Source organism: Pleurodeles waltl, chromosome 3_1, assembly GCF_031143425.1.
Source record: "Pleurodeles waltl isolate 20211129_DDA chromosome 3_1, aPleWal1.hap1.20221129, whole genome shotgun sequence".
Lineage (NCBI taxonomy): Eukaryota > Metazoa > Chordata > Amphibia > Caudata > Salamandridae > Pleurodeles > Pleurodeles waltl.
In genome coordinates, this window is record NC_090440.1 from 3,147,631 (window position 1) to 3,168,167 (window position 20,537).

Below are 20,537 nucleotides of genomic sequence, written 5' to 3' on the forward strand. Positions count from 1 at the left end.
CAGTATTCAGTGTAGCCATTATGGAGCTGTGGAGTTCATTTTTGACAGACTCCCAGGCCATATACTCTTATGGCTACCCTGCACTTACAATGTCTAAGGTTTTGCTTAGACACTGTAGGGGCATAGTGCTCATGCACATATGCCCTCACCTGTGGTATAGTGCACCCTGCCTTAGGGCTGTAAGGCCTATAGAGGGGTGACTTACCTATGCCACAGGCAGTGGGAGGTTGGCATGGCACTCTGAGGGGAGTGCCATGTCGACTTACTCGTTTTGTCCTCACTAGCACACACAAGCTGGCAAGCAGTGTGTCTGTGCTGAGTGAGGGGTCCCTAGGGTGGCATAAGACATGCTGCAGCCCTTAGAGACCTTCCCTGGCATCAGGGCCCTTGGTACCAGGGGTACCAGTTACAAGGGACTTACCTAAGTGCCAGGGTTGTGCCAATTGTGGAAACAATGGTACATTTTAGGTGAAAGAACACTGGTGCTGGGGCCTGGTTAGCAGGGTCCCAGCACACTTCTCAGTCAAGTCAGCATCAGTATCAGGCAAAAAGTGGGGGGTAACTGCAACAGGGAGCCATTTCTTTACAATGCTTAACACTACTCCTTTGATAAGCCTACTGCTCGACCACACTACCACAAAATAGAGCATTAGTATTATCTCTTTTTGCCACTATCTTACCTCTAAGGGGAACCCTTGGACTCTGTGCATACTATTCCTTACTTTGAAATAGTGCATACAGAGCCAACTTCCTACAAGCATTGTATCAAACTGCAAGAGAAATGAGAAAACAATAGTATCCCCAAGGACACTGCCAGCAGTCGCAATCTAACCCAGGACTAGAGAACAGAAAAAGTTTAAACAAAAACCTGCTAGAAGCGCACATGCTGCACTTCTTCCTGGTGGTGCCATTCAGACTAAGGTTACATATCGTCACAGCCTTGCGCTATATCGTGTTCTAAATCAGAAATTCAATGGTGCTAGACGGCCAAACAGAAGCACAAAAAAGAAACCATAGGTACAAAAAAGAAACTTTATTAGTGAATATGTACAAATTTACAAAGTCACACGTGAAGGAGTACAAACCACCAATTACTTTTCCAGAGTTTACCAGGTAAATCCTCTATCAACCCAGAGAATCTAAAGAACATCAGAAAACTACAGCTGGGAAAAGCTCCACATGCCCGCTTCTTCTGCCCTAAACATTGAAAAGAGATGTGCTGCTCACGGTAAGAGGGGAAGCTTCAATAGAAACCCCATCAGCACTCAAGTATGGGTGTCCACGTGTGCAGGGCACGCTGACCTGCGAAAGTCTTGCAGCGCAATAGTTAATGTAGGAGGCTGCATTTGCTTTTCAATAGAACATGGTCCAAATAAGGTCATTTAATAAGTGCTTTGTAAGAGACAGGCTGTTTGACCTCCCCACTGTGAAGCAGGCCGTCTCACGTCACTTAATATCAGGGAAGACTGTTCTTCCTCACTGGTCTTTAACAAATCCTTATATTTTGGAGCAAGGGTAATTTTGTGGTCTACAATCATTCATAATTCTAACTTGAGGTGAAAATTGGAGAAGGTTCCAGGAAGCACAAGCCAGATGTTCAGTACAAATTTAACAACTGGAATAGAGATCTCATTTCAGCTGCAGACCAGAGGCCAGGATTTTCTTGGGGCGTGAAAATCACACTGGTAGACAGGAAGGTGTAGGTGTCTGTGGCCAACATCTAGGTGACGATTATTTGAGAGGAATCAAACCATTTGGTGTGAACAGAGCATCCGTTTGGAATATTTAAGGAAACAAACATTTACAGTTTCTCTGACAATATTTATAAAAAAATAATAAACTGTACATGTGTAAAAAACTGCACCAAATCTCATGTACTGGACGCCATTTTCTTTCTTTTGATTCGACTTCTCCAGTCTGTAGGGATCGCCTCAAAGTTAGCATTCTTCTCGGCCAACCCACTGAAAAAGAAAGACAGTGTTAAAAATAGTGTTCTTTGTGGCAGAAAGTAAAAGGCTACTATGCAACCCACAGTAAGGATGAATGAGCACAACAGCCCTCGCCTACTAGAACAAGGACTAATGAGCAGAAGTATTCTATCCACAGTGAACAAAGCTAAAGCACACAGCCTGTAGTAACCAAGGACTAACATACATAGTGCTCTTCTACTACAGTGACCAAAGAACCAAAGAGGGGACCCCACAGTAACTGGGAACAGAGGCTCTGGTCACTGGACAGAACACTGAAGCTCAAGCCACACAGCCCAGAGTAACTCAGGACTGAGGTAAAATGCATTCCACAAGGTAACCAAGTACTGCTGAGCTATAAAGCCCTCCTTCCACAGTGTCCAAGGACCAGCTAATAGAAGTGCAAGTCACGCAGTATCCAAGGCCCACTGAGCCAAAGTGCATGCCCCACAGTGTCCAAGAAGAAATGCTCTTCCCCCATAATAACAAAGGCAAACGATTTCTCTTCCCAACAAACAGCAAAGACCTCCAGTAGGCAGTCCACAGTAACAGAGGACTAATGCACAAAACCCAAGGACAAGAGATCTATAGAGACCTTCCCATTCTTCTGCCACACTATAGAAGGACCAATGAGCTCAACTGAACACCTCATGATAATCAAAGACTAGTGAACGTAAGTACATGTCCCACGGTCGGCAAGGACCTGAGTATAGCTGGCGTTCCCCTTAAAAAGGGCCAGTCATCTAAACTATGTGTCAACCAAATCAAATAAGTGCATGCCCCACAGCCTGCAAGGACCAACGAGCCAACTGCATGACCCGCAGCCTGCAAGGACCAACAAGCCAACTGCATGACCCGCAGCCTGCAAGGACCAACAAGCCAACTGCATGACCCGCAGCCTGCAAGGACCAACAAGCCAACTGCATGACCCGCAGCCTGCAAGGACCAACAAGCCAACTGCATGACCCACAGCCTGCAAGGAGCAACAAGCCAACTGCATGTGCCCCAGTCTGCAAGGACCAATGAACCACATGCTCCCGCAGCCTGCAAGGACCAACGAGCCGACCGCATGACCCACAGCCTGCAAGGACCAATGAACCACATACTCCCGCAGCCTGCAAGGACCAATGAACCACATACTCCCGCAGCCTGCAAGGACCAATGAACCACATGCTCCCGCAGCCTGCAAGGACAAACGAGCCGACCGCATGACCCACAGCCTGCAAGGACCAACGAGCCGACCGCATGACCCACAGCCTGCAAGGACCAACAAGCCAACTGCATGACCCACAGCCTGCAAGGACCAAAAAGCCAACTGCATGACCCACAGCCTGCAAGGAGCAACAAGCCAACTGCATGACCCACAGCCTGCAAGGAGCAACAAGCCAACTGCATGACCCACAGCCTGCAAGGAGCAACAAGCCAACTGCATGACCCCGCAGCCTGCAAGGAGCAACAAGCCAACCGCATGCTCCCGCAGCCTGCAAGGACCAATGAACCACATGCTCCCGCAGCCTGCAAGGACCAACGAGCAGACTGCATGACCCACAGCCTGCGAGGACCAACGAGCTGAATGCATGCTCCCGCAGCCTGCGAGGACCAACGAGCCGACGGCATGCTCCCGCAGCCTGCGAGGACCAACGAGCCGACTGCATGCTCCCGCAGCCTGCGAGGACCAACGAGCCGACTGCATGCTCCCGCAGCCTGCGAGGACCAACGAGCCGACTGCATGCTCCCGCAGCCTGCGAGGACCAACGAGCCGACTGCATGCTCCCGCAGCCTGCGAGGACCAACGAGCCGACTGCATGCTCCCCCAGCCTGCGAGGACCAACGAGCCGACTGCATGCTCCCCCAGCCTGCGAGGACCAACGAGCCGACTGCATGCTCCCCCAGCCTGCGAGGACCAACGAGCAGACTGCATGCTCCCGCAGTCTGCAAGGACCAACTGTAGGAAGTTGGCTCTGTACGCACTATTTCAAAGTAAGGAATAGTATGCACAGAGTCCAAGGGTTCCCCTTAGAGGTAAGATAGTGGCAAAAAGAGATAATACTAATGCTCTATTTTGTGGTAGTGTGGTCGAGCAGTAGGCTTATCAAAGGAGTAGTGTTAAGCATTTGTTGTACACACAGGCAATAAATGAGGAACACACAGACAATTCCAGGCCAATAGGTTTTTGTTATAGAAAAATATATTTTCTTAGTTTATTTTAAGAACCACAGGTTCAAATTCTACATGTAATACTTTGCATGAAAGATATTGCAGGTAAGTACTTTAGGAACTTTGAATAATCACAATAGCATATATACTTTTCAAATAAAACACATATAGCTATTTTAAAACTAGACAGTGCAATTTTCACAGTTCCTGGGGGAGGTAAGTTATTATTAGTTCTTGCAGGTAAGTGAACCACCTACGGGGTTCAGATTGGGGACCAAAGTAGCCCACCGTTGGGGGTTCAGAGCAACCCCAAAGTTACCACACCAGCAGCTCAGGGCCGGTCAGGTGCAGAGTTCAAAGTGGTGCCCAAAACACATAGGCTTCAATGGAGAAGGGGGTGCCCTGGTTCCAGTCTGCCAGCAGGTAAGTACCCGCGTCTTCGGAGGGCAGACCAGGGGGGTTTTGTAGGGCACCGGGGGGGGGGGGGACACAAGTCAGCACAGAAAGTACACCCTCAGCAGCGCGGGGGCGGCCAGGTGCAGTGTGCAAACACGCGTCAGGTTTTCAATAGGTTTCAATGGGAGACCAAGGGGTCTCTTCAGCGATGCAGGCAGGTAAGGGGGGGGCTCCTCGGGGTAGCCACCACCTGGGCAAGGCAGAGGGCCTCCTGGGGGTCACTCCTTGTAGGAAGTTGGCTCTGTATGTGCTATTTCAAAGTAAGGAATAGCATGCACAGAGTCCAAGGGTTCCCCTTAGAGGTAAAATAGTGGTAAAAATAGATAATACTAATGCTCTATTTTGTGGTAGTGTGGTCGAGCAGTAGGCTTATCCAAGGAGTAGTGTTAAGCATTTGTTGTACATACACATAGACAATAAATGAGGTACACACACTCAGAGACAAATCCAGCCAATAGGTTTTTATATAGAAAAATATCTTTTCTTAGTTTATTTTAAGAACCACAGGTTCAAATTCTACATGTAATATCTCATTCGAAAGGTATTGCAGGTAAGTACTTTAGGAACTTCAAATCATCAAAATTGCATGTATACTTTTCAAGTTATTGACAAATAGCTGTTTTAAAAGTGGACACTTAGTGCAATTTTCACAGCTCCTAGGGGAGGTAAGTTTTGATTAGTTTTACCAGGTAAGTAAGACACTTACAGGGTTCAGTTCTTGGTCCAAGGTAGCCCACCGTTGGGGGTTCAGAACAACCCCAAAGTCACCACACCAGCAGCTCAGGGCCGGTCAGGTGCAGAGTTCAAAGTGGTGCCCAAAACACATAGGCTAGAATGGAGAGAAGGGGGTGCCCCGGTTCCGGTCTGCTTGCAGGTAAGTACCCGCGTCTTCGGAGGGCAGACCAGGGGGGTTTTGTAGGGCACCGGGGGGGACACAAGTCCACACAGAAATTTCACCCTCAGCGGCGCGGGGGCGGCCGGGTGCAGTGTAGAAACAAGCGTCGGGTTCGCAATGTTAGTCTATGAGAGATCTCGGGATCTCTTCAGCGCTGCAGGCAGGCAAGGGGGGGGTTCCTCGGGGAAACCTCCACTTGGGCAAGGGAGAGGGACTCCTGGGGGTCACTTCTCCAGTGAAAGTCCGGTCCTTCAGGTCCTGGGGGCTGCGGGTGCAGGGTCTCTCCCAGGCGTCGGGACTTTAGGTTCAAAGAGTCGCGGTCAGGGGAAGCCTCGGGATTCCCTCTGCAGGCGGCGCTGTGGGGGTTCAGGGGGGACAGGTTTTGGTACTCACAGTATCAGAGTAGTCCTGGGGTCCCTCCTGAGGTGTCTGGTCTCCACCAGCCGAGTCGGGGTCGCCGGGTGCAGTGTTGCAAGTCTCACGCTTCTTGCGGGGAGCTTGCAGGGTTCGTTAAAGCTGCTGGAAACAAAGTTGCAGCTTTTCTTGGAGCAGGTCCGCTGTCCTCGGGAGTTTCTTGTCTTTTCGAAGCAGGGGCAGTCCTCAGAGGATGTCGAGGTCGCTGGTCCCTTCGGAAGGCGTCGCTGGAGCAGGATCTTTGGAAGGCAGGAGACAGGCCGGTGAGTTTCTGGAGCCAAGGCAGTTGTCGTCTTCTGGTCTTCCGCTGCAGGGGTTTTCAGCTGGGCAGTCCTTCTTGTAGTTGCAGGAATCTAATTTTCTAGGGTTCAGGGTAGCCCTTAAATACTAAATTTAAGGGCGTGTTTAGGTCTGGGGGGTTAGTAGCCAATGGCTACTAGCCCTGAGGGTGGGTACACCCTCTTTGTGCCTCCTCCCAAGGGGAGGGGGTCACAATCCTAACCCTATTGGGGGAATCCTCCATCTGCAAGATGGAGGATTTCTAAAAGTTAGAGTCACCTCAGCTCAGGACACCTTAGGGGCTGTCCTGACTGGCCAGTGACTCCTCCTTGTTATTCTCATTATTTTCTCCGGCCTTGCCGCCAAAAGTGGGGCCTGGCCGGAGGGGGCGGGCAACTCCACTAGCTGGAGTGTCCTGCTGGGTTGGCACAAAGGAGGTGAGCCTTTGAGGCTCACCGCCAGGTGTGACAATTCCTGCCTGGGAGAGGTGTTAGCATCTCCACCCAGTGCAGGCTTTGTTACTGGCCTCAGAGTGACAAAGGCACTCTCCCCATGGGGCCAGCAACATGTCTCGGTTTGTGGCAGGCTGCTAAAACTAGTCAGCCTACACAGATAGTCGGTTAAGTTTCAGGGGGCACCTCTAAGGTGCCCTCTGGGGTGTATTTTACAATAAAATGTACACTGGCATCAGTGTGCATTTATTGTGCTGAGAAGTTTGATACCAAACTTCCCAGTTTTCAGTGTAGCCATTATGGTGCGGTGGAGTTCGTGTTTGACAGACTCCCAGACCATATACTCTTATGGCTACCCTGCACTTACAATGTCTAAGGTTTTGTTTAGACACTGTAGGGGTACCATGCTCATGCACTGGTACCCTCACCTATGGTATAGTGCACCCTGCCTTAGGGCTGTAAGGCCTGCTAGAGGGGTGTCTTACCTATACTGCATAGGCAGTGAGAGGCTGGCATGGCACCCTGAGGGGAGTGCCATGTCGACTTACTCGTTTTGTCCTCACTAGCACACACAAGCTGGTAAGCAGTGTGTCTGTGCTGAGTGAGAGGTCTCCAGGGTGGCATAAGACATGCTGCAGCCCTTAGAGACCTTCCTTGGCATCAGGGCCCTTGGTACTAGAAGTACCAGTTACAAGGGACTTATCTGGATGCCAGGGTCTGCCAATTGTGGATACAAAAGTACAGGTTAGGGAAAGAACACTGGTGCTGGGGCCTGGTTAGCAGGCCTCAGCACACTTTCAATTGTAAACATAGCATCAGCAAAGGCAAAAAGTCAGGGGGCAACCATGCCAAGGAGGCATTTCCTTACACAACCCCCCCCCCAAACGAAAGAGGATGAGACTAACCTTTCCCAAGAGAGTCTTCATTTTCTAAGTGGAAGAACCTGGAAAGGCCATCTGCATTGGCATGGGCAGTCCCAGGTCTGTGTTCCACTATAAAGTCCATTCCCTGTAGGGAGATGGACCACCTCAACAGTTTAGGATTTTCACCTTTCATTTGCATCAGCCATTTGAGAGGTCTGTGGTCAGTTTGAACTAGGAAGTGAGTCCCAAAGAGGTATGGTCTCAGCTTCTTCAGGGACCAAACCACAGCAAAGGCCTCCCTCTCAATGGCACTCCAACGCTGCTCCCTGGGGAGTAACCTCCTGCTAATGAAAGCAACAGGCTGGTCAAGGCCATCATCATTTGTTTGGGACAAAACTGCCCCTATCCCATGTTCAGAGGCATCAGTCTGCACAATGAACTGCTTAGAATAATCTGGAGCTTTGAGAACTGGTGCTGAGCACATTGCCTGTTTCAGGGTGTCAAAGGCCTGTTGGCAGTCCACAGTCCAGTTCACTTTCTTGGGCATTTTCTTGGAGGTGAGCTCAGTGAGGGCTGTCACAATGGATCCATATCCCTTCACAAACCTCCTGTAGTACCCAGTCAAGCCAAGGAATGCCCTGACTTGAGTCTGGGTTTTTGGAGCTACCCAGTCCAGAATAGTCTGGATCTTGGGTTGGAGTGGCTGAACTTGGCCTCCACCTACAAGGTGTCCCAAGTAAACCACAGTTCCCTGCCCTATCTGGCATTTGGATGCCTTGATAGAGAGGCCTGCAGATTGCAGAGCCTTCAAAACCTTCCTCAGGTGGACCAGGTGATCCTGCCAGGTGGAGCTAAAGACAGCAATATCATCAAGATAAGCTGTGCTAAAGGACTCCAAGCCAGCAAGGACTTGATTCACCAACCTTTGGAAGGTGGCAGGGGCATTCTTTAAACCAAAGGGCATAACAGTAAACTGATAATGCCCATCAGGTGTGGAGAATGCGGTCTTTTCTTTTGCTCCAGGTGCCATTTTTATTTGCCAGTACCCTGCTGTCAAGTCAAAGGTACTTAGAAATTTGGCAGCACCTAATTTATCAATGAGCTCATCAGCTCTTGGAATTGGATGAGCATCTGTCTTGGTGACAGAATTGAGCCCTCTGTAGTCCACACAAAACCTCATCTCTTTCTTTCCATCTGTGGTGTGAGGTTTGGGGACTAAGACCACTGGGCTAGCCCAGGGGCTGTCAGAGCGCTCAATGACTCCCAATTCCAGCATCTTGTGGACTTCCACCTTGATGCTTTCCTTAACATGGTCAGACTGTCTAAAGATTTTGTTCTTGACAGGCATGCTGTCTCCTGTGTCCACATCATGGGTACACAGGTGTGTCTGACCAGGGGTTAAGGAGAAGAGTTCAGGAAACTGTTGTAGGACTCTCCTACAATCAGCTTGCTGTTGGCCAGAGAGGGTGTCTGAGTAGATCACTCCATCTACTGTACCATCTTTTGGGTCTGATGACAGAAGATCAGGGAGAGGTTCACTCTCTGCCTCCTGATCCTCATCTGTTACCATCAACAGATTGACATCAGCCCTGTCGTGGAAGAGCTTAAGGCGGTTTACATGGATCACCCTTTTGGGGCTCCTGCTTGTGCCCAGGTCCACCAAGTAGGTGACCTGACTCTTCCTCTCTAGTACTGGGTAAGGGCCACTCCATTTGTCCTGGAGTGCCCTGGGAGCCACAGGCTCCAGAACCCAGACTTTCTGCCCTGGTTGGAACTCAACCAGTGCAGCCTTTTGGTCATACCAAAACTTCTGGAGCTGTTGGCTGGCCTCAAGGTTTTTGGTTGCCTTTTCCATGTACTCTGCCATTCTAGAGCGAAGGCCAAGTACATAGTCCACTATGTCCTGTTTAGGCTCATGGAGAGGTCTCTCCCAGCCTTCTTTAACAAGGGCAAGTGGTCCCTGTAAGGAAATGCCTCCTTGGCATGGTTGCCCCCTGACTTTTTGCCTTTGCTGATGCTATGTTTACAATTGAAAGTGTGCTGAGGCCTGCTAACCAGGCCCCAGCACCAGTGTTCTTTCCCTAACCTGTACTTTTGTATCCACAATTGGCAGACCCTGGCATCCAGATAAGTCCCTTGTAACTGGTACTTCTAGTACCAAGGGCCCTGATGCCAAGGAAGGTCTCTAAGGGCTGCAGCATGTCTTATGCCACCCTGGAGACCTCTCACTCAGCACAGACACACTGCTTACCAGCTTGTGTGTGCTAGTGAGGACAAAACGAGTAAGTCGACATGGCACTCCCCTCAGGGTGCCATGCCAGCCTCTCACTGCCTATGCAGTATAGGTAAGACACCCCTCTAGCAGGCCTTACAGCCCTAAGGCAGGGTGCACTATACCATAGGTGAGGGTACCAATGCATGAGCATGGTACCCCTACAGTGTCTAAACAAAACCTTAGACATTGTAAGTGCAGGGTAGCCATAAGAGTATATGGTCTGGGAGTCTGTCAAACACGAACTCCACAGCACCATAATGGCTACACTGAAAACTGGGAAGTTTGGTATCAAACTTCTCAGCACAATAAATGCACACTGATGCCAGTGTACATTTTATTGTAAAATACACCCCAGAGGGCACCTTAGAGGTGCCCCCTGAAACTTAACCGACTATCTGTGTAGGCTGACTAGTTTTAGCAGCCTGCCACAAACCGAGACATGTTGCTGGCCCCATGGGGAGAGTGCCTTTGTCACTCTGAGGCCAGTAACAAAGCCTGCACTGGGTGGAGATGCTAACACCTCTCCCAGGCAGGAATTGTCACACCTGGCGGTGAGCCTCAAAGGCTCACCTCCTTTGTGCCAACCCAGCAGGACACTCCAGCTAGTGGAGTTGCCCGCCCCCTCCGGCCAGGCCCCACTTTTGGCGGCAAGGCCGGAGAAAATAATGAGAATAACAAGGAGGAGTCTCTGGCCAGTCAGGACAGCCCCTAAGGTGTCCTGAGCTGAGGTGACTCTAACTTTTAGAAATCCTCCATCTTGCAGATGGAGGATTCCCCCAATAGGGTTAGGATTGTGACCCCCTCCCCTTGGGAGGAGGCACAAAGAGGGTGTACCCACCCTCAGGGCTAGTAGCCATTGGCTACTAACCCCCCAGACCTAAACACGCCCTTAAATTTAGTATTTAAGGGCTACCCTGAACCCTAGAAAATTAGATTCCTGCAACTACAAGAAGAAGGACTGCCTAGCTGAAAACCCCTGCAGCGGAAGACCAGAAGACGACAACTGCCTTGGCTCCAGAAACTCACCGGCCTGTCTCCTGCCTTCCAAAGATCCTGCTCCAGCGACGCCTTCCAAAGGGACCAGCGACCTCGACATCCTCTGAGGACTGCCCCTGCTTCGAAAAGACAAGAAACTCCCGAGGACAGCGGACCTGCTCCAAGAAAAGCTGCAACTTTGTTTCCAGCAGCTCCAAAGAACCCTGCAAGCTCCCCGCAAGAAGCGTGAGACTTGCAACACTGCACCCGGCGACCCCGACTCGGCTGGTGGCGATCCAACACCTCAGGAGGGACCCCAGGACTACTCTGATACTGTGAGTACCAAAACCTGTCCCCCCTGAGCCCCCACAGCGCCGCCTGCAGAGGGAATCCCGAGGCTTCCCCTGACCGCGACTCTTTGAACCTAAAGTCCCGACGCCTGGGAGAGACCCTGCACCCGCAGCCCCCAGGACCTGAAGGACCGGACTTTCACTGGAGGAGTGACCCCCAGGAGTCCCTCTCCCTCGCCCAAGTGGAGGTTTCCCCGAGGAATCCCCCCCTTGCCTGCCTGCAGCGCTGAAGAGATCCCGAGATCTCTCAGACTAACATTGAAAACCCGACGCTTGTTTCTACACTGCACCCGGCCGCCCCCGCGCCGCTGAGGGTGAAGTTTCTGTGTGGGCTTGTGTCCCCCCCGGTGCCCTACAAAACCCCCCTGGTCTGCCCTCCGAAGACGCGGGTACTTACCTGCAAGCAGACCGGAACCGGGGCACCCCCTTCTCTCCATTCTAGCCTATGTGTTTTGGGCACCACTTTGAACTCTGCACCTGACCGGCCCTGAGCTGCTGGTGTGGTGACTTTGGGGTTGCTCGGAACCCCCAACGGTGGGCTACCTTGGACCAAGAACTGAACCCTGTAAGCGTCTTACTTACCGGGTAAAACTAATCAAAACTTACCTCCCCTAGGAACTGTGAAAATTGCACTAAGTGTCCACTTTTAAAACAGCTATTTGTCAATAACTTGAAAAGTATACATGCAATTTTGATGATTTGAAGTTCCTAAAGTACTTACCTGCAATACCTTTCGAATGAGCTATTACATGTAGAATTTGAACCTGTGGTTCTTAAAATAAACTAAGAAAAGATATTTTTTCTATATAAAAACCTATTGGCTGGATTTGTCTCTGAGTGTGTGTACCTCATTTATTGTCTATGTGTATGTACAACAAATGCTTAACACTACTCCTTGGATAAGCCTACTGCTCGACCACACTACCACAAAATAGAGCATTAGTATTATCTATTTTTTACCACTATTTTACCTCTAAGGGGAACCCTTGGACTCTGTGCATGCTATTCCTTACTTTGAAATAGCACATACAGAGCCAACTTCCTACATTGGTGGATCAGCGGTGGGGTACAAGACTTTGCATTTGCTGGACTACTCAGCCAATACCTGATCACACGACAAATTCCAAAATTGTCATTAGAAATTGATTTTTGCAATTTGAAAAGTTTTCTAAATTCTTAAAAGACCTGCTAGGGCCTTGTGTTAGATCCTGTTTAGCATTTCTTTTAGAGTTTAAAAGTTTGTAAAAGTTTGAATTAGATTCTAGAACCAGTTTTAGTTTCTTAAAAAGTATTCCAACTTTTAGAAGCATAATGTCTAGCACAGATGTGAATGTGGTGGAACTCGACACCACACCTTACCTCCATCTACAGATGAGAGAGCTAAGGTCACTCTGTAAACTAAAGAAAATAGCAATGGGCCCCAAACCTACCAAAGTACAGCTCCAGGAGCTTTTGGCAGAGTTTGAAAAGGCCAACCCCTCTGAGGATGGCAACTCAGAGGATGAAGATAGTGACTTGGAAGGAAATTCCCCCCCTCCAGTCCTACTTAGGGAGAGCAGGGCTTCTCAAGCCCTGACTCCACAAATAATAGTCAGAGATGCTGGTTCCCTCACAGGAGGGACCAACAACTCTGAAATCACTGAGGATAACTCCAGTGAAGAGGACATCCAGTTAGCCAGGATGGCCAAAAGATTGGCTTTGGAAAGACAGATCCTAGCCATAGAGAGGGAAAGACAAGAGATGGGCCTAGGACCCATCAATGGTGGCAGCAACATAAATAGGGTCAGAGATTCTCCTGACATGTTGAAAATCCCCAAAGGGATTGTAACTAAATATGAAGATGGTGATGACATCACCAAATGGTTCACAGCTTTTGAGAGGGCTTGTGTAACCAGAAAAGTGAACAGATCTCACTGGGGTGCTCTCCTTTGGGAAATGTTCACAGGAAAGTGTAGGGATAGACTCCTCACACTCTCTGGACAAGATGCAGAATCTTATGACCTCATGAAGGGTACCCTGATTGAGGGCTTTGGATTCTCCACTGAGGAGTACAGGATTAGGTTCAGGGGGGCTCAAAAATCCTCGAGCCAGACCTGGGTTGACTTTGTTGACTACTCAGTGAAAACACTAGATGGTTGGATTCAAGGCAGTGGTGTAAGTAATTATGATGGGCTGTACAATTTATTTGTGAAAGAACACCTGTTAAGTAATTGTTTCAATGATAAACTGCATCAGCATCTGGTAGACCTAGGACCAATTTCTCCCCAAGAATTGGGAAAGAAGGCGGACCATTGGGTCAAGACAAGGGTGTCCAAGACTTCAACAGGGGGTGACCAAAAGAAAGGGGTCACAAAGACTCCCCAGCAGAAGGGTGATGAGACAACCAAAACTAAAAATAGTAAAGAGTCTTCTACAGGCCCCCAAAAACCTGCACAGGAGGGTGGGCCCAGAACCTCTTCACAAAACAATGGGTACAAGGGTAAAAACTTTGATCCCAAAAAGGCCTGGTGTCATAGCTGTAAACAGCATGGACACCAAACTGGAGACAAGGCCTGTCCCAAGAAAGGTTCCACTCCAAACTCCCATCCAGGTAACACTGGTATGGCTAGTCTCCAAGTGGGATCAACAGTGTGCCCAGAGCAAATCAGGGTCCACACTGAAGCTACTCTAGTTTCTGAGGGTGGAGTGGATTTAGCCACACTAGCTGTCTGGCCGCCTAACATGCAAAAATACAGACAGCAACTCTTAATTAATGGGACTAGAATAGAGGGCCTGAGGGATACAGGTGCCAGTGTCACCATGGTGACAGAGAAACTGGTTTCCCCTGGCCAATACCTGACTGGAAAAACTTACACAGTCACCAACGCTGACAATCAGAGAAAAGTACATCCCATGGCAATGGTTACTTTAGAATGGGGAGGGGTCAATGGCCTGAAACAGGTGGTGGTCTCCTCAAATATCCCAGTGGACTGTCTGCTTGGAAATGACCTGGAGTCCTCAGCATGGGCTGAGGTAGAACTAAAAACCCATGCAGCAATGCTGGGTATCCCTGAACTGGTGTGTGTGAAAACAAGAGCACAATGCAAGGCACAGGGTGAAAAAGTAGAGCTGGAGTCTGGAAAAATGGCCCAGCCTACCAAGAGAACAGGAAAGTCAGTTGGGAAACCAACTGCAACACAGCAAAAGAAAGGGAACCTCTCTTCTCAGGAAGAAGTTCTGCCCTCTGAGGGAACTGAGCCTTTGGAGCTTGAACCTTACCAGGTTGAGCTCTTAGGCCCAGGGGGACCCTCCAGGGAGGAGCTGTGTAAGGGACAAGAAACCTGTCCCTCTCTTGAAGGCCTTAGGCAGCAAGCTGCTGAAGAGTCCAAAGGCAAGAAAAATGGAACGCATAGGGTCTATTGGGAAGATGGACTCCTGTACACTGAGGCCAGAGACCCCAAACCTGGTGCCACTAGGAGAGTGGTAGTGCCTCAGCTGTTCAGAGAGTTCATCCTAACATTGGCCCATGACATTCCCCTTGCTGGACATTTGGGACAAACCAAGACGTGGGAGAGGTTAGTCAACCACTTCTACTGGCCCAATATGTCCAACATGGTTAAGGAGTTTTGCCTCTCCTGCCCCACCTGTCAAGCCAGTGGTAAGACAGGTGGGCATCCAAAGGCCCCCCTCATTCCACTTCCAGTGGTGGGGGTTCCCTTTGAAAGAGTGGGTGTGGACATAGTTGGTCCACTGGAACCTCCCACAGCCTCAGGAAATATGTATATCCTGGTAGTAGTGGATCATGCTACCAGGTATCCTGAAGCTATTCCCCTTAGGTCGACTACTGCCCCTGCAGTAGCCAAGGCCCTCATTGGTATCTTTACCAGAGTGGGTTTCCCTAAGGAGGTGGTGTCTGACAGAGGTACCAACTTCATGTCAGCATACCTAAAGCACATGTGGAATGAGTGTGGAGTGACTTATAAATTCACTACACCTTACCATCCACAAACTAATGGCTTAGTTGAGAGATTCAACAAGACATTAAAAGGCATGATCATGGGGCTCCCAGAAAAACTCAAAAGGAGATGGGATGTCCTCCTGCCATGTCTGCTTTTCGCTTACAGGGAGGTACCACAGAAGGGAGTAGGGTTCTCACCCTTTGAACTTCTGTTTGGTCATCCTGTAAGGGGACCACTTGCCCTTGTTAAAGAAGGCTGGGAGAGACCTCTCCATGAGCCTAAACAGGACATAGTGGACTATGTACTTGGCCTTCGCTCTAGAATGGCAGAGTACATGGAAAAGGCAACCAAAAACCTTGAGGCCAGCCAACAGCTCCAGAAGTTTTGGTATGACCAAAAGGCTGCACTGGTTGAGTTCCAACCAGGGCAGAAAGTCTGGGTTCTGGAGCCTGTGGCTCCCAGGGCACTCCAGGACAAATGGAGTGGCCCTTACCCAGTACTAGAGAGGAAGAGTCAGGTCACCTACTTGGTGGACCTGGGCACAAGCAGGAGCCCCAAAAGGGTGATCCATGTAAACCGCCTTAAGCTCTTCCACGACAGGGCTGATGTCAATCTGTTGATGGTAACAGATGAGGATCAGGAGGCAGAGAGTGAACCTCTCCCTGATCTTCTGTCATCAGACCCAAAAGATGGTACAGTAGATGGAGTGATCTACTCAGACACCCTCTCTGGCCAACAACAAGCTGATTGTAGGAGAGTCCTACAACAGTTTCCTGAACTCTTCTCCTTAACCCCTGGTCAGACACACCTGTGTACCCATGATGTGGACACAGGAGACAGCATGCCTGTCAAGAACAAAATCTTTAGACAGTCTGACCATGTTAAGGAAAGCATCAAGGTGGAAGTCCACAAGATGCTGGAATTGGGAGTCATTGAGCGCTCTGACAGCCCCTGGGCTAGCCCAGTGGTCTTAGTCCCCAAACCTCACACCACAGATGGAAAGAAAGAGATGAGGTTTTGTGTGGACTACAGAGGGCTCAATTCTGTCACCAAGACAGATGCTCATCCAATTCCAAGAGCTGATGAGCTCATTGATAAATTAGGTGCTGCCAAATTCCTAAGTACCTTTGACTTGACAGCAGGGTACTGGCAAATAAAAATGGCACCTGGAGCAAAAGAAAAGACAGCATTCTCCACACCTGATGGGCATTATCAGTTTACTGTTATGCCCTTTGGTTTAAAGAATGCCCCTGCCACCTTCCAAAGGTTGGTGAATCAAGTCCTTGCTGGCTTGGAGTCCTTTAGCACAGCTTATCTTGATGATATTGCTGTCTTTAGCTCCACCTGGCAGGATCACCTGGTCCACCTGAGGAAGGTTTTGAAGGCTCTGCAATCTGCAGGCCTCTCTATCAAGGCATCCAAATGCCAGATAGGGCAGGGAACTGTGGTTTACTTGGGACACCTTGTAGGTGGAGGCCAAGTTCAGCCACTCCAACCCAAGATCCAGACCATTCTGGACTGGGTAGCTCCAAAAACCCAGACTCAAGTCAGGGCATTCCTTGGCTTGACTGGGTATTACAGGAGGTTTGTGAAGGGATATGGATCCATTGTGACAGCCCTCACTGAACTCACCTCCAAGAAAATGCCCAAGAAAGTGAACTGGACTGTGGACTGCCAACAGGCCTTTGACACCCTGAAACAAGCAATGTGCTCAGCACCAGTTCTCAAAGCTCCAGATTATTCTAAGCAGTTCATTGTGCAGACTGATGCCTCTGAACATGGGATAGGGGCAGTTTTGTCCCAAACAAATGATGATGGCCTTGACCAGCCTGTTGCTTTCATTAGCAGGAGGTTACTCCCCAGGGAGCAGCGTTGGAGTGCCATTGAGAGGGAGGCCTTTGCTGTGGTTTGGTCCCTGAAGAAGCTGAGACCATACCTCTTTGGGACTCACTTCCTAGTTCAAACTGACCACAGACCTCTCAAATGGCTGATGCAAATGAAAGGTGAAAATCCTAAACTGTTGAGGTGGTCCATCTCCCTACAGGGAATGGACTTTATAGTGGAACACAGACCTGGGACTGCCCATGCCAATGCAGATGGCCTTTCCAGGTTCTTCCACTTAGAAAATGAAGACTCTCTTGGGAAAGGTTAGTCTCATCCTCTTTCGTTTGGGGGGGGGTTGTGTAAGGAAATGCCTCCTTGGCATGGTTGCCCCCTGACTTTTTGCCTTTGCTGATGCTATGTTTACAATTGAAAGTGTGCTGAGGCCTGCTAACCAGGCCCCAGCACCAGTGTTCTTTCCCTAACCTGTACTTTTGTATCCACAATTGGCAGACCCTGGCATCCAGATAAGTCCCTTGTAACTGGTACTTCTAGTACCAAGGGCCCTGATGCCAAGGAAGGTCTCTAAGGGCTGCAGCATGTCTTATGCCACCCTGGAGACCTCTCACTCAGCACAGACACACTGCTTACCAGCTTGTGTGTGCTAGTGAGGACAAAACGAGTAAGTCGACATGGCACTCCCCTCAGGGTGCCATGCCAGCCTCTCACTGCCTATGCAGTATAGGTAAGACACCCCTCTAGCAGGCCTTACAGCCCTAAGGCAGGGTGCACTATACCATAGGTGAGGGTACCAATGCATGAGCATGGTACCCCTACAGTGTCTAAACAAAACCTTAGACATTGTAAGTGCAGGGTAGCCATAAGAGTATATGGTCTGGGAGTCTGTCAAACACGAACTCCACAGCACCATAATGGCTACACTGAAAACTGGGAAGTTTGGTATCAAACTTCTCAGCACAATAAATGCACACTGATGCCAGTGTACATTTTATTGTAAAATACACCCCAGAGGGCACCTTAGAGGTGCCCCCTGAAACTTAACCGACTATCTGTGTAGGCTGACTAGTTTTAGCAGCCTGCCACAAACCGAGACATGTTGCTGGCCCCATGGGGAGAGTGCCTTTGTCACTCTGAGGCCAGTAACAAAGCCTGCACTGGGTGGAGATGCTAACACCTCTCCCAGGCAGGAATTGTCACACCTGGCGGTGAGCCTCAAAGGCTCACCTCCTTTGTGCCAACCCAGCAGGACACTCCAGCTAGTGGAGTTGCCCGCCCCCTCCGGCCAGGCCCCACTTTTGGCGGCAAGGCCGGAGAAAATAATGAGAATAACAAGGAGGAGTCTCTGGCCAGTCAGGACAGCCCCTAAGGTGTCCTGAGCTGAGGTGACTCTAACTTTTAGAAATCCTCCATCTTGCAGATGGAGGATTCCCCCAATAGGGTTAGGATTGTGACCCCCTCCCCTTGGGAGGAGGCACAAAGAGGGTGTACCCACCCTCAGGGCTAGTAGCCATTGGCTACTAACCCCCCAGACCTAAACACGCCCTTAAATTTAGTATTTAAGGGCTACCCTGAACCCTAGAAAATTAGATTCCTGCAACTACAAGAAGAAGGACTGCCTAGCTGAAAACCCCTGCAGCGGAAGACCAGAAGACGACAACTGCCTTGGCTCCAGAAACTCACCGGCCTGTCTCCTGCCTTCCAAAGATCCTGCTCCAGCGACGCCTTCCAAAGGGACCAGCGACCTCGACATCCTCTGAGGACTGCCCCTGCTTCGAAAAGACAAGAAACTCCCGAGGACAGCGGACCTGCTCCAAGAAAAGCTGCAACTTTGTTTCCAGCAGCTCCAAAGAACCCTGCAAGCTCCCCGCAAGAAGCGTGAGACTTGCAACACTGCACCCGGCGACCCCGACTCGGCTGGTGGCGATCCAACACCTCAGGAGGGACCCCAGGACTACTCTGATACTGTGAGTACCAAAACCTGTCCCCCCTGAGCCCCCACAGCGCCGCCTGCAGAGGGAATCCCGAGGCTTCCCCTGACCGCGACTCTTTGAACCTAAAGTCCCGACGCCTGGGAGAGACCCTGCACCCGCAGCCCCCAGGACCTGAAGGACCGGACTTTCACTGGAGGAGTGACCCCCAGGAGTCCCTCTCCCTCGCCCAAGTGGAGGTTTCCCCGAGGAATCCCCCCCTTGCCTGCCTGCAGCGCTGAAGAGATCCCGAGATCTCTCATAGACTAACATTGAAAACCCGACGCTTGTTTCTACACTGCACCCGGCCGCCCCCACGCCGCTGAGGGTGAAGTTTCTGTGTGGGCTTGTGTCCCCCCCGGTGCCCTACAAAACCCCCCTGGTCTGCCCTCCGAAGACGCGGGTACTTACCTGCAAGCAGACCGGAACCGGGGCACCCCCTTCTCTCCATTCTAGCCTATGTGTTTTGGGCACCACTTTGAACTCTGCACCTGACCGGCCCTGAGCTGCTGGTGTGGTGACTTTGGGGTTGCTCGGAACCCCCAACGGTGGGCTACCTTGGACCAAGAACTGAACCCTGTAAGCGTCTTACTTACCGGGTAAAACTAATCAAAACTTACCTCCCCTAGGAACTGTGAAAATTGCACTAAGTGTCCACTTTTAAAACAGCTATTTGTCAATAACTTGAAAAGTATACATGCAATTTTGATGATTTGAAGTTCCTAAAGTACTTACCTGCAATACCTTTCGAATGAGCTATTACATGTAGAATTTGAACCTGTGGTTCTTAAAATAAACTAAGAAAAGATATTTTTTCTATATAAAAACCTATTGGCTGGATTTGTCTCTGAGTGTGTGTACCTCATTTATTGTCTATGTGTATGTACAACAAATGCTTAACACTACTCCTTGGATAAGCCTACTGCTCGACCACACTACCACAAAATAGAGCATTAGTATTATCTATTTTTTACCACTATTTTACCTCTAAGGGGAACCCTTGGACTCTGTGCATGCTATTCCTTACTTTGAAATAGCACATACAGAGCCAACTTCCTACATTGGTGGATCAGCGGTGGGGTACAAGACTTTGCATTTGCTGGACTACTCAGCCAATACCTGATCACACGACAAATTCCAAAATTGTCATTAGAAATTGATTTTTGCAATTTGAAAAGTTTTCTAAATTCTTAAAAGACCTGCTAGGGCCTTGTGTTAGATCCTGTTTAGCATTTCTTTTAGAGTTTAAAAGTTTGTAAAAGTTTGAATTAGATTCTAGAACCAGTTTTAGTTTCTTAAAAAGTATTCCAACTTTTAGAAGCATAATGTCTAGCACAGATGTGAATGTGGTGGAACTCGACACCACACCTTACCTCCATCTACAGATGAGAGAGCTAAGGTCACTCTGTAAACTAAAGAAAATAGCAATGGGCCCCAAACCTACCAAAGTACAGCTCCAGGAGCTTTTGGCAGAGTTTGAAAAGGCCAACCCCTCTGAGGATGGCAACTCAGAGGATGAAGATAGTGACTTGGAAGGAAATTCCCCCCCTCCAGTCCTACTTAGGGAGAGCAGGGCTTCTCAAGCCCTGACTCCACAAATAATAGTCAGAGATGCTGGTTCCCTCACAGGAGGGACCAACAACTCTGAAATCACTGAGGATAACTCCAGTGAAGAGGACATCCAGTTAGCCAGGATGGCCAAAAGAT

At 49.6% G+C, this 20,537-nt stretch overlaps 1 protein-coding gene across 1 annotated transcript in view; it reads right to left on the reverse strand.

The window, feature by feature from the left end:
• Positions 1-1,018: 1,018 nt before the first annotated feature.
• Positions 1,019-20,537, reverse strand: part of FNBP4 (formin binding protein 4) — a 316,742-nt gene continuing 297,223 nt past the window's right edge. The window contains exon 17 of the mRNA XM_069221602.1: positions 1,019-1,961. Coding sequence (XP_069077703.1) covers positions 1,871-1,961 — 91 coding nt within the window. The 3' untranslated portion in view covers positions 1,019-1,870. The remainder of the gene's footprint in view (positions 1,962-20,537) is intronic.